This window comes from Buceros rhinoceros, unplaced genomic scaffold, assembly GCF_000710305.1.
Source record: "Buceros rhinoceros silvestris isolate BGI_N320 unplaced genomic scaffold, ASM71030v1 scaffold15373, whole genome shotgun sequence".
In the NCBI taxonomy this organism is placed as follows: Eukaryota; Metazoa; Chordata; class Aves; order Bucerotiformes; family Bucerotidae; genus Buceros; species Buceros rhinoceros.
In genome coordinates this window covers 21,517-35,035 of record NW_010405499.1, presented here as the reverse complement: position 1 = coordinate 35,035, position 13,519 = coordinate 21,517, and the positions used below count along the sequence as shown (strand labels likewise).

Sequence of the window (13,519 nt, the reverse complement as noted above, 5' to 3'; positions counted from 1 at the left end):
AAATGCATGAAACTGCTTTATAGAAATACTGTTTTGAGAAAAGCTGCAGAATACATTTATTTATGTTGCTTATACATCATACCATACACAAAGATAAGTTGCCAAGTGGTAGAATCTTGGTTTGGGCTCTACAGCAGATACGATTCATTAGTAATATGGAAATAATTAGCAAAGGGGCCTGTGTAAAACCAAAAGTGTGCCAAGAATGCTTTTGGGTTTTTTTCTTTTCTTTTCTTTTCTTTGTTTTTTTCTGAATTATTCATTTATATGGATTTGTCCTGTGGAAGAAGCTGTGGTTTTGTGATTCTGTGATTGTGTGTTTAGAGAACATCTCTGCTGGTAAAGATCTCAGAATTATTCTCCTGGAATTGCTTTTTTCCCCCTCTCCTTTCAGTGCAAGCAGGGCAAAGTTGTTTGTTTTGTTTTATTTCATTTTAAATGAGCAAACAACAAAACCCACCCAACCAAAAAACCCTCACCTGACTATAAAGCCATGAGTAAAGCCAAGAGAAGGCTTACTGGAAAACTTTAGTAGTACCAATATGACTTTCTAGTGATGATAGAAAAGTTTATTTAACCCTATTTGTTGTGCAGAATTATCCATTATCACTTTTAAAACAGGTTTTATAGAAATAATCTTGTGTGTATTTTGCTACTTAGCAGCCTACTGTTCATTTAGTTAGTGTCATTTCCCCAGTCCTTAGCAGTCTCTGTGGCTCCTCCTATGGCTCTGCAGTTTTAGGGAGATTACTGCTGTTACATTTCTGCGTTATTTTTCTACTAGTTTCGGAATTCCTTATGTGCAGCTATCTCCAGCAACTAAATGGTGATATACTCAAGGGCCACGTAAGCATCTCCTTGCATGGATCTGTTAGCAGATTTGCGTAACACTTGCCACTCAGGGTTTCTGAGATGTCTCTGGTATAGTTTGACTTAACACATTTCTAATTTTGGAGAAGTCAAGTTTGAAACAAAAACTAGATTAATTGATAGTATGGGAGTTGAGAATGATACTGCAAGTGTAATTCATCTAACCGTTGCAGCTGGTTATAGAATCTCTTTTTGCCAGCGATTGCCACATGAATGTATTTGTTTCTTTTCCTTAACAGGCAAGCTAATGAAGAATATCAAGTGCTGGCTAATTCATGGCGCTATTCATCTGCTTTTTCAAACAAACTGTTTTTCACCATAGTGGATTATGATGAAGGGGCAGATGTTTTTCAACAGGTAAATGCTGGATGCTGTAAAACATTCTTAATTTTTAGAACTACATGTTGATTTGCAAAATGATACAAGACAAATTATTTTCTGTGTGTAGAGGTGTACCTCTGTGTTTTGTACACAAATTCTTCCTGGTTAAAATCATCAGGCACTGCATGTCATCATCAGACTGCAGTCGCTATGACATTAGCAACGACAGATTATACCAGCAGCCACGTCTAGTAATTTCCAAGTATAGGTTATAATGTTTATTTATAGATTAAATTATATGTATGTAAATTTTTTTCAATCCATTGCTAATGTAATTTTTTAGAATTAAGCATGATGAAACTAGCATGTGCATTTAAAGATTTCCTTGATTTTATCTTCAGGGGAAAGCAGCTCTTAACTAAAAGAGTCTTTTAATTGCTCTTATGTAATACAGTAGTCTTCAACTCATGTAATATTTGTAATAGTCTGGAAGCTCTTCAAGGAAAAGAGAAGAGACTGGTTTAGGTTTTATGTATTGGCTATGAAGAGTGAAAAAAGTCAATTGCTGGAGAACAGTCTAAGGCCCTCTCTTAAACTGAGTAATCAAAGCAAAACACATCCCTTGAAAAATAATGTTAAATCCCAACGTGCTTTTCTCTGATATTTATCTGTCGATTGAAGCTAAAAATGCAGATTAAGAGGAGTGACAAATGTTGAAATTCTCTGTATTTTTAATGACTTTTTTGTGAAGTGTGTGTTTTAAAATTTTCAGGGGAAAAAATTAATATTTATTTTTAATAGATTAATTTAAAAAAATTGTTACTGTGTTTAAATATTTTTTATTGCAATTGACATCTCTCAAATATTTTGTGTAAAGAATGGTTATTAAATGGCTTAGATTTTCCTTTAAAAATTTTTGTTCAAATAAGCTTAAAAATCATCTTACATTATCCTACAAGGTTACAATATCACAAAATACAGAGTTTGATCTTGGCTTAAGCCAATCAATACATATTAGAATAGTCATGTCCAACTCATTCCTTGTGTAAAAGCCTGCAGATTCAGTTTATTTCAGGTGTTTGTTATGCATTTAAAGTCATGTAAAAGTTAGACCAAATTAGATAAAATACGTAAGCTTTTGAATGTCTTTGAGAAATACAGTGTTAAGCATAAGAGATACTAATGAATATTTTAAGGTGTATTTGAGCGAAATGTAGTTCTGACCTCATATTTATGTGCGCAAACAAGTCATGTAATATTGATGCCATAGCAAAAAAGTGCAAAAAGTAATGTGACCTTGATTTTTTTAACTTTTACTCTCTTTATAGTTAAATGTCAAAGCAGTGACACACCAGCTGCCTCCAAACTCTATAGAATGTTAAAAGCTCCCTATATCTCAGAATGTTTCTGTATTATAAAAATTTTTATTAAACTATTTCACAACACTTGCTTATCCTTTCTCAGGATATTTTTTATTTCCAAATCAGTTCAATAAAGAAGGCTATTTTTGCTTAGATGGAAAATGTTTTAATAGCTGATAATTTCTACTGATAATTCAGCTCTGTACTTAATCAGGTGCTTCAGTAATGTGATAAAATTCATTTTGCAGGAATGAAACAAGTTTACTCTGCCTTGTTGTTTAATGATCTCTATAATGCTTCAACTTTAAGAATTTTCCTTGATTTTGTTTATGTTAATTTTAATTTTTTCAAGTGTTTTTACTGCAGTGTTTCTGAGATGGATTGAATATGGAGGAATTTTCTGTAGTAAAATTATGTTCTCCCATACCACCTTGATGTCAAAATTTGAAGTGGCAATTGTAAATGTAAATGTATTTATTACTTTTGAGTTTTTTATTACATTGTGAATATTTCAGTGACATCAACACATGGATTAACAGTCATGTAATTTCTAGGGCAAGATATGTAGTCTAACCTAGTTATCCAGGCCTTTCTGGATTCAAAAAAGACTATCTACTGATGGGTAGTCTGTCTTGAAGCCAGTGGAAGGCTAGATTAATAGTTTAGTCTAGGTACCTTGGGACTGATGAGAGCTAGGCAAGAGAAACAATGTCAAGCTATTTGAACACTTTTCCTCCGCTGGAGTTATAACTTGATATACGTTAATAGACTGGATGTGTGGGGCCTCTCTGGTTTATGAATTACAGGAAAATTCTTACAGCGTGTGAGAAATTTAAAGCATAAGATACTCTTACTCAGAAAAGTTTGTGGGTGAAATACTCTGAATAATTCAATTAAGCATCCCAAAGAATCTCCTGGAAGGAGTATTATGAGCACTCTTTGCAGGGCTATACATGAAGATGTATAAAAGTGAGGAATGTATGGAGGCAAGTAATATTTTTCGTGCTAATTACACTTGTGTTGTCTTATACGTAAAAGGTAAATGTTTTTGAGGATGGAGTACTGATTTTTTTATTTCTGCTATTTTTCCTGGTTTTTGTAGCTAAATATGAACTCTGCTCCGACTTTCATGCATTTTCCTCCAAAAGGTAAACCCAAGAGAGCTGACACGTTTGACCTGCAGAGAATCGGATTTGCAGCGGAGCAGCTAGCTAAATGGATAGCTGACAGAACAGATGTTCATGTAAGTCTTCTGACAATTTTAAAAGTTGAAGCCAAATGTATCTCTGTAGTCTGAGACAGGCTGATGACAAATTCCATCTTTCCTTAATGCCTTTTTTCCTCACATATAAATTCTAGAACACATTAAAAAAAAAATAGTCATGGTACTTGTGGTTACTTCTGCAGTTTGCAGATTAAATTCTATTCTTGCTTTGTTAAAGGTTATGTAGAATCATAGCATTGAATGTTTTATTATGGATGAAAACAAGCAATGATATTGTGAAAATTAGTTGTTAATAAGTAAAATATGTTTTGCAAAACTATATACAAAACAAATAGATCCAAAGGTAGCTGCTCCCAAATCAGACACAACCTGCATGTCTGTTGAGAAATATTATGTTTTGGCGTTGAACAGTTCAAAATTATGCTTTAAACTTCCTTTCATATTATGCTCATTAAAGGAATTTCTATTTTTTCTTATTTAAGTATACCTTTAGGTAGTCTTTCTGACTCTGATACCAGATTTCAAATGCTCTTGGTTTATATGGAAGGTGATCTATATATGTTTCATATATATATATACGTTTACATTTATTTGGAGTCTGCATTTTCATTTATTTTTTCAGATTAGAGTGTTCAGGCCTCCTAACTATTCTGGTACAATTGCACTGGCTCTTCTGGTATCTCTTGTTGGTGGCTTGTTGTATCTGCGAAGAAATAATTTAGAGTTCATCTACAACAAAACTGGCTGGGCCATGGCAGCTCTGGTATGCAAATTTTCCTTACTAATATGCTTTTTATTAGTTCCTTATCTTAGCATATGTATTCATTACTTGCACAATAAATTAAAAACCATTGCATTAATACACTGTCTGATAGTACCATTCTGAACAAAGATTCAAAATATAGATTTTTGGAGCTAATTCTCATAAGCAGTGGGTATCGGTTACTGTAAGTGCTTCACTGAAAATTAGCAAATTCTCAGCTGGAGATTTTTGTTTGAACTTTAGTAACACTTTTTATTTGAAATAGTTTCTTTAATGTTTTACTTCCCTTTTTAGTAGAGGCAGTAATATTTGCATATTAATGTCAGATTGTATCACTTTAGAGTAATGAAATGTTAAGAAAAGTAACTAAGGCTTTTATATGTTTGTAAGAAAATGATAAAAGAACTAAGAAGTAAAGAAAAAGGTGGAATTCTTCCCAAAACTGGTTTCTGTGGTACGGACCTTAACATTCCACTGTTAACCTAGATGAGAACAAGGTGATCTTAGAAGGTTAACTGAGGAAATTCTAGAACTAGCTAATACTCTGTTTGAAATATTGGTCAACTAAATTCTCAAGGCCATAAATAATGAATTCAGGTTTAAGGTGTTAAAAGTGTATTGCAGTGTGTTTATTTATATTATAGTTTTCAAATAACTGAGTAGACTAATGAAAGATGTGGACTGTGCAGCATAGTCAGCTGTCTCGGTTTTAGATAGGAAATAGCATGCAAGAATGGTAGGTTATGGTTAAGATGTATCAATAAATGCTCATTACTCTGCCATCATTGTGACTGACAGAAGAGGAAAATCTGAGGAGCAGCATCTAAGGCTTAATTTTCGGAGACAGAGATAGAAGCATGGTTATGGTTATCAAAACTAGAATAGTGTATTTTAAAATTTTACAGTTTAATAGAGCTCCTTCCTTCTGTGTTAGCAATATATTAATTGAGAACAGAACTTCTAAAATTTGTCCATGAGTTTTGTACGTTAGCCAAGCTATTCTTCTTTTTCAGTGTAAATGGTTATTTATTCAATTCATCATTTTAAAGACTTTTCCTCAACTTGGATCAATGTGAATTAACCTTTCTTGAAAGCACATGGCTAGGATTTTAAATGGAATGTGAGTTTACTTCTGCAGCAGCATCATTATTTTATTTCTCATCTGGGCTCCCTTTCCTAGGAAAATTTGGACCAGATGGTCTTTAAGGTCTCTTCCAACCTGAGCTATGCTATGATTCTGTGTATTTTAGCTTTACTAGAAGTAGGTTACTGGTATATCCTATAATTTTTTTTGGTCTTTTCAAAGCCATGTCATGTTGATGGTTTGCTCTTCGCTCTGGTTTAAGAATATGAGAAAATATCTTCCATGTGACACTTTCAGATGGATGAGCCCGTTGACAGTCTTTATTACATCAGTTCAAAGATGAAGGTACCTAGCTGGTACCTAGTTGGTTACTCTGTCGATATATAAAGTTTATTTTTATACCTAAATGATTGATGAGCTCTTAAAGCAAGATCTTTGTTCAAAGTTCTTTAATATTTGGCATTACTCTTGCATAATAGCTACTGATAATTCTGTTTTCTCTCGTGCTGTCATAACATTTCCTACTAGTGCACACGGTGTACATTCTTTGTTTATGCAGTGGGTTAATCTGCCCTATACACCAAGGAGGGAATAAAAAACAAGATTTCCAATAAACCACCTACAGGACTAGATTTTGAGTGGCATGATATTTCGTTTTGATCTAGAGAGCCAGGGGCAGAATGTCTTTTATGTTCCAGGATGTCATTTGGAGTATCATGAGCTTTAGCATTCAAGAGAGTGACAGTTCTCTTCCAAAGTTAAGTCTGTCATATTTAGTTCCATATATTTTTCAAGACTGCCAGTATTTTTCAAAGATAATACTTTTTAAAGTTACACTGCCACCAGAAAGCTCAAATTTGATGTGCATCTGTTTACCTTTCTTTTTGGACTCTTGATCTTAGAGATCACCTGAGTAAAACAATAATTAGCACACCAAAATAGATGGCTTTGTCAAAATCTAATAAAGAGACATAGTCAGTGGTATTTTCTTTGTTTAACCATGCAGTGCATCTCTAGAGACAGCAATTTATTCCGTTTTTGTACCTCTGGGTTTTGTATCAGAAGTAATGTTTTGGGGAATTGTGGTTTTGTTCTTGCAAAGGTTAAAACTCAGTTCCTTAAATCAGGAATCATTCTATTACAATCTGTATTCAATAAATAGTTGAAGACATAATTAATCTCCTAATTAAATTAAGAAAGTTAACATAAATTCTTCCTTACAATATTTGCTTTTCTTCTTAGCAGCAGCTGGTTGTTTTACACGTGAAAGTAACTGTAAATCACAATGTATTAAATTTATAACCACATTTAACTGAACCCTTGTGGGCAGGGTCAATGTCAAAATGTAATCAAACATTTAAAGAAATTGTATTAATGCCATTCAGTAACTGTCATCCTGCTGATTGTATTGACAAGAAATTATAGAGTTAAAAGGAATTAAAATGGCGTTAATGCTGTTTACTATTGTTGCTAATGGTATTTCCTGTAAAAATCTGTTTACTTGAAAAATTAGTACCAGACGATATTTTAGAAAAAGGCCTTATATCTGAAAGTATATAGTGATTAATCACGGCATTGAGCCAACACTTCCCTTTTTTAATCATTCTTGTTCTTTTTTCTTCACCATGTTGTCAAAGCCCTGTACTGCAAAATGATGTTTTAGCAAAGATCAGACAGTTACCAGATGTCCCTTTGATTTTATTCAAATCTACACAGACATACAAGTTAATGTTACAAGTTCTTTTTGGTGGAGTCAGCCGGGACTCCGGATTGCAGGCTTTTGCACAGATGACCTCAGTTCTGTAAAAGACTACAGTATGTCAGGATCCGTAGGAGAAAATGGACAGTCATTAATTTATTCATCCTAAGGTATTGTGTAGTTATGATCCTCTTACATGGTGCTTTTTTCTACCAGTAAAACTTAGAGCTTCTCTTTTCATAAAAGCTAATTAAAAGGAAAAAATGAAGATGATGGTGTCTAGTTAAGGGAAGTGAGTCATGCCTAATAAAGTGCTTTTATAAAGGGTGTAAATAGCTACTAAATGCTTAATTTTAGAGTTACATTCTTCATGAATAGTTTTTCCTTTTTGAACTTTAAAAAACGAATTAACAGGGAAAGCCTGGCAAGATGCATAAAAACTACAGGAAGCTCATGTTTTTGATGGGAATATTGGCAATTATTTTCGTCCTTATTGGCAGTACTTTCTACAGATGTTGCAGAACTGAGAAAGTACAGGAGCTTGTTTTCTAAAAGCTGTAGTTTTGGGGTTTGATTTTTTTCATGGAGGTGGTAGGTAGCCAGCATTTGTTAACCATATGGAAAATAATGTCTTCAATTTCAACTGAAACTCTTTCATCCTGGAATTCAATAACTGAGAACTGTATCATTGCAAACAGACAAGACTCTTGTTTTCTTTTCCTTGTTTTCCAGAGCTTCTTAGTTTGTTTTATGCTCTGAAATGTTGGACACTTTATTTTAATGAAAAATGGTCAGTGCCCCTCTGACTGATTGAATGATCTGTTCCTAAAAATTAGAAAGATAGTCTCAGCATAAAGTGCCTATGCTGTTTTTACTAGCAAGAGAACAGAGTATCCCAGAAACGTTGACTGAATTTTATTTGATGTCTACATTGATACCAAGAAGTTGTGTCTCATAGGTAATATTTCCAGCACTGCTTTAGAAGAATATTTGGGAATGCAATTTTGAGTGACCTATCTAAGCGTTTTGATAGACTTTTAGAACCAAGATCAGAGCTTTCCTCTGACACATTGATTCCAATGCCAATTCCTCTGACACATTGATTCCAATGCCAATTCACACAAAACTGTTAAATTGATTTTGCCCTCAAAATTAGATTGCACAACAGCAGTATTATTAGTGGTTTCATCCCCTTGTTGAAGCACTGCAGGCTCTGATATTATCATGTATGCATTAGGCATTTTTACTTGCAACATTACCCAGAAGACTTTTACAATGGCAAACCAGGATGACCAAGTCACAGTACGTAATAAAAAAAGATGTATTTTGATATGATATACAAAACTTTTCCCCCAGATTTTTTTAGAGTTTAATTCAAATCATGCTGTTCATCATGTTTTTCCCTTTGACATGCTAACACAAAGATGAGGAAGAACTTCAGTCCTCCTTAAGCTTCAGAGTCCTGTCCTTTCAAACCGTTAACAAGAAGCAGTTCAGATTCTTGTCGACTCTTTGCTCTTTAAGCAGAGAGAATAAAAGTTCAGATGGTACAAACTGAGCAAATTTCTGACATTTTAGATAAGCGATTGCTGCATTTTAGACAACAGCACTGGTGCCGAGAGGTTATTTGTTCAGCCAGCTAAAAAGTGGGCTACTAGGGGGCTTTTAAAAGCTGCTTCTTTACCAGACTGCCACTGTGGTTTTTGGCGTGTAATTTTGGGGGTTTACTTTATGTGTATATTTAAGATTTGCACAAGTAGCTGTGGAATCTGGGAAGGAAAAATCTGTGCTCAGATTAGAAGGCAGCTACCTAGGAGCTGACTCTATTGGGCAAAATATGTTGAATGAGGAAACAAAGCATGTACTTGCTGTTGTCATAACAGTTAATGGTTATGAGAAATGTGTTCTGTGCTGATACATTCCACAGTACTTAACACCTTCCAACTCATTCATCACCAGTTACTGCTCCAAAAGAGCTTGAAGGGTATCGTGGCTACTGGTGGCTTCTTTACCTGCTTCTGGGAATGAGGATTAAAAAGTAATGTGTTTTATAGAGCTAGAAAAAGTTAGGCTCCTCTACATGAGTAGATAGGTATCTCAAAAGAACAGCAATAAATGCAGGTTTTCTTTCCGTAGTTAGAGGTTTTAGAGATATACAGTACCTTTTAAAGATACAGAAACCCACTGTCTTTGCTTCTGTTTTGTACTCCCTGTCCTTCAATTGTGTATCTCCTACTGGAGATAGAAAGTGATGGATTGTTATTTAAAAATTGAGAAGAGATCTTGCAGCTCTGGAGCCTTCATTTAGTAGAAAAGCAAAGTTGAACTGGATAGAAAGGATTAAATTTCTTTAAAAGAATAACTGCAAAATGGCTCAAACTTACATATCTAGAACAGTATAGAAGTTAAGTACAGAACTGGCTGCCTGTTTCTCCCCTGTTTTTGAAACCATTCTTGGATTTAACTATATTCATAAATGAATCTAGAATTTCATTATTTTCCTGATGTTCCACAGTATTTGCCATGTTCTGGGGTCTAAACTTGCAGAGAGAAATCTAGTGATCTGCTTTATAGTATCTGGTAGTAGAAGGCTTCACTTCAAAGTGCATACGAAATGGCTTTTTAAGTCTCTACTAATTTTTACTAAACTGCAGCTAGTGTTAAGGCTTTGAGAAAGTGATATATTAAACCCAAATAATTTGACAAAGCTTGCAAGACCAAGAATAGCTGAGAAATTCTGGCCATGTACCTGTAAAGATGTGTCTTGCTAGCAATTCAGTGTTTTGGTAGGACTCTTGGTGCTTTATTTACCTTGTGTCTGTTCTTAGTAGCCTTGTGGTACTAAGCAAGCACACCATGGGTGAGCTCAAAGCAGTTCCCTCTTTGGAGCATTGAGGCTGAAGCCATGCACTGTGAAGCCATCAAGAGAGCACCACTTGCAATTTGTTAACAAGGTCCTTGAGCAGTCCTGTCTACACATGCAGTGTACTCATCTAGGACTGGTAATAGGGGTGAACTTTGTTTTCGCTAAAGTCATCCTCTGCACATTTGGTCCTGGAATTATGTATTGCAGCAAATCATTGTTCCTCTCTATACTACACCAACCAATAATGTAGATCTACTCTGTTTGCTTTTATAATTTGGATGCAGACTAAGCTGCCTAAATCTGGAAGCTCTTAAAATAGCTAAAACCTGAATTCCTCTGATAACTCAGGTGGTGTGCAGTAGTTAAAAGTGTTGTTCTTGCAGTGTGACAAAGAGAAAGGAGATGGATGTAAAGGTGCTCTTCTCTATAGAGCTGCTCAAGTACAGACTCTTCTCCGAGGAAGTGGAGTTGAATCTTTCCAAGTGCTCGGAGAAAAGTGCCTCAGCTTGAATCTTCTCCTTTTCTCCAGTTTTCATCCTTTATACTTTGCGAAAAGCCAAGAAAACTGCAGAAAGGGGCCATTTCTCTGCATATGAATTGTTCCATTGAAATAAATACAATATAGACCTGAAGGGAAATATGAAACAATTAATCCCATATTAAAAGTTGCTCATTGGTAGGAGTGAATATGGCAAAGTTTTATCCTGGGAAACACCAGTTCACAGTAATGGCAATTGAGCTAGGTGTTTGGAAATTTTGGATCCCAGACATGGTATCCTATTGAAACTATGGGGTTTGGAATGACAAGCATTGTGTATCAGTGCAATGCATCATGTATCATAGATGCATGCATCTATTCTGTAAATAATGGTGTGTATTTCACGTGTATTTTACAAACAGTAGAAGTCAGTAGTTTCCAATGGTTTTTCTACCCAGATGATCATAGTAGGGGGATCTGCAACACAGCAAAATGAGCCAGGATGTCAGGTGGTATCTGTAGCATACCAAATGCTTGCTTAAGGGATGTGATGGGAATGTTCTTTCCAGAGGATACTTAAAATAGATGAAGACAGGAAGAAACAAAGAAGATGCTGGAGAGTGTCTTTTGGCTCCTGAAAAGGTGATTTTGAAATACATAGTAAAGAGGTGCATGATGGAAGGAAAACATGGCAGATCCAAGATGTAATGTACTAAATTAGTTTTCTTGCTCCCTAACAGTCTGAACTCTTGAAGGGTATGAACGATGCCTTCAGGATAAACAACCGTATTGTTAATTCTTACATTTTCAGTAATATTAATATTTGGAAAGTGTTTCTACCCACTATTGTGTCTCCTAGATATTTTTTATTAGATGTTACCATGTAGTGAAACAGTGCATTTGTATTGGCAAGCATTAAAGATCTTCAGTCATTTGAGAAATTTATCTGTTATAAAGCATATGCCTGATGATAAACTGGGGTGGGATTTTCTAATATTTCTTTATGGAATCAGGTTTGTCCCTAGAGAATGTAAATTAAATACAGTAATTTAAGAATGAGTAAAATGACTTTTCATAGAAAACTCACTTTGAGAGCCACAGTTAGAATACTCCGTGCATCTATTCTGTTTTGAAGTTTTACTTTTCAGCTTTCTTTTGGCCTCTCAAAATACCTCTTTCACCTCTCTTTTGTTACACATTTTCGGTTTCTGTGCTTCTGTACGTTCACATAAGCTATCTCTGTGTGATTCATCACCAAAATTGCAGTATAAATTTCTTTGCTAAAACAATCTGCAGGGTATAGAAATAACTATCTTTACCCTTTTCCAATAATTGAAGCATATACTTTCTTCATTTGTTTGCATATTATTAAAACATAATACATTTGCTAATAATTACTACCAGTATGCTTTTATCTGCCACATTAATTAATATACCATTACTTTCAAGACCTGTTAAGAGTGCATTCATGATCCATCTGCTTAAATCGCTATGACTATACTATGCTGGTGGGAATATGGGTTGACAGAAAGAGCATATATGTTAAAAGTGTACTTAAATTGTCTTGGAGTTTTTGTAAAGATAATCTGTACTGGTAAGTTAGAAGACATTGGACCATTGAGGTGGTCCAAGGTTCCCATTTCTGTTTTTTCTCATTTGGTAATCAAAAGATACTATATTTTCCTCTTTAAAGTAGTCATAATGACTGTTGCTATGACTGTGATGTTTGTCATGTAGATTCTGCAGTATGACCTTCTACAAGAATTAGTGTCCATTTTTACAGTTGTCATATATCCATAACCTAACTTCACACTTCTTTCCATAATGAATTTCACTTTTCTACCAACTCAACCACTGTTATTTGTCATAGGTAAAATAAATACAGTCATGTAAGAAACACAATAACAATTTCATAAAATGGAACGTAGGGGGTTTTTTACCATTGGATTTTTTTTCTTATGGTTGTATATATCATTTCATACATCTGAAAGCAAATAGGTAAGCTAAACATTTGCATTGGATTAGAGGCAGGAATAATTTCATTAAAGGTTGTATAAATCTTGAACACTAGTTTGCAGAATATTTGGAGTGAATGTCTTCTACTGCTGTGAGTGCTTTTTGCCATATAGATGTGTATATGTAGCAATTCCAAGTGCACATAAAGAAAGGATTATTTCATGAGAGATTTTCAAAATCTCTGTCTTGAGCTAACTTTTTTTCTAACAGAAGTCATTAAGAATTTTGAGAATAACACATCTGAAAACCCTATCCTGAAAGTCAAATAGAGGTAGATACTGTATCTGGTTAGGTAAAAATTGATGCATCTGAAACAAGCATCACCAGCAGCATGGCTTTCTACTCAATTCCTCTGGTTAAATACATAGCTGTATTGATTTTCTATTTTTTCTAGTGTGTCGTATTTGCTATGACATCTGGTCAGATGTGGAATCACATTCGTGGGCCCCCTTATGCACATAAAAATCCTCAGAATGGACAAGTGGTGAGTTGATTCTTTCAGTATTATTTTGAGGGGAAGTGTTATACAGTCACTTTCTACAGTGAGTCTACAATGGCAAATATTTGTAGTTCCATGGCATTGTATGACAATCTGTCAGAGTCTTAAGTCTCCAGTTGCAAGGAGAGACTGTTTTGGATTTTCAGATATCTAGAAAGTGCCACCAGCTTTGATTTGAGCAATGAAGTGAGAGGCCATGTTTTTGAAAATTCTATCAGTCTTCCAGCTGTAGTGAGTGTGTTATAAGATGTTCCATACTACACAATTTCCATGGCCCATAGAGAAAGGGATATTGTGTCTTTTGTAGAAACATGCTCTCTGAAGAAAGTGAAAAGCA

The 13,519-nt window shown here is 34.6% G+C and overlaps 1 protein-coding gene across 1 annotated transcript; it reads left to right on the top strand.

Moving 5' to 3' along the window:
- Positions 1 to 1,083: 1,083 nt before the first annotated feature.
- On the top strand, positions 1,084 to 13,167 carry LOC104491356 (tumor suppressor candidate 3; the record flags this gene model as incomplete). The annotated part of the gene is made up of 4 exons (XM_010133766.1): positions 1,084 to 1,227; positions 3,655 to 3,795; positions 4,400 to 4,540; positions 13,078 to 13,167. Coding segments are annotated over exons 1-4 (516 nt in total), but the record flags the coding sequence as incomplete, so codon positions are not given.
- Positions 13,168 to 13,519: the final 352 nt, after the last annotated feature.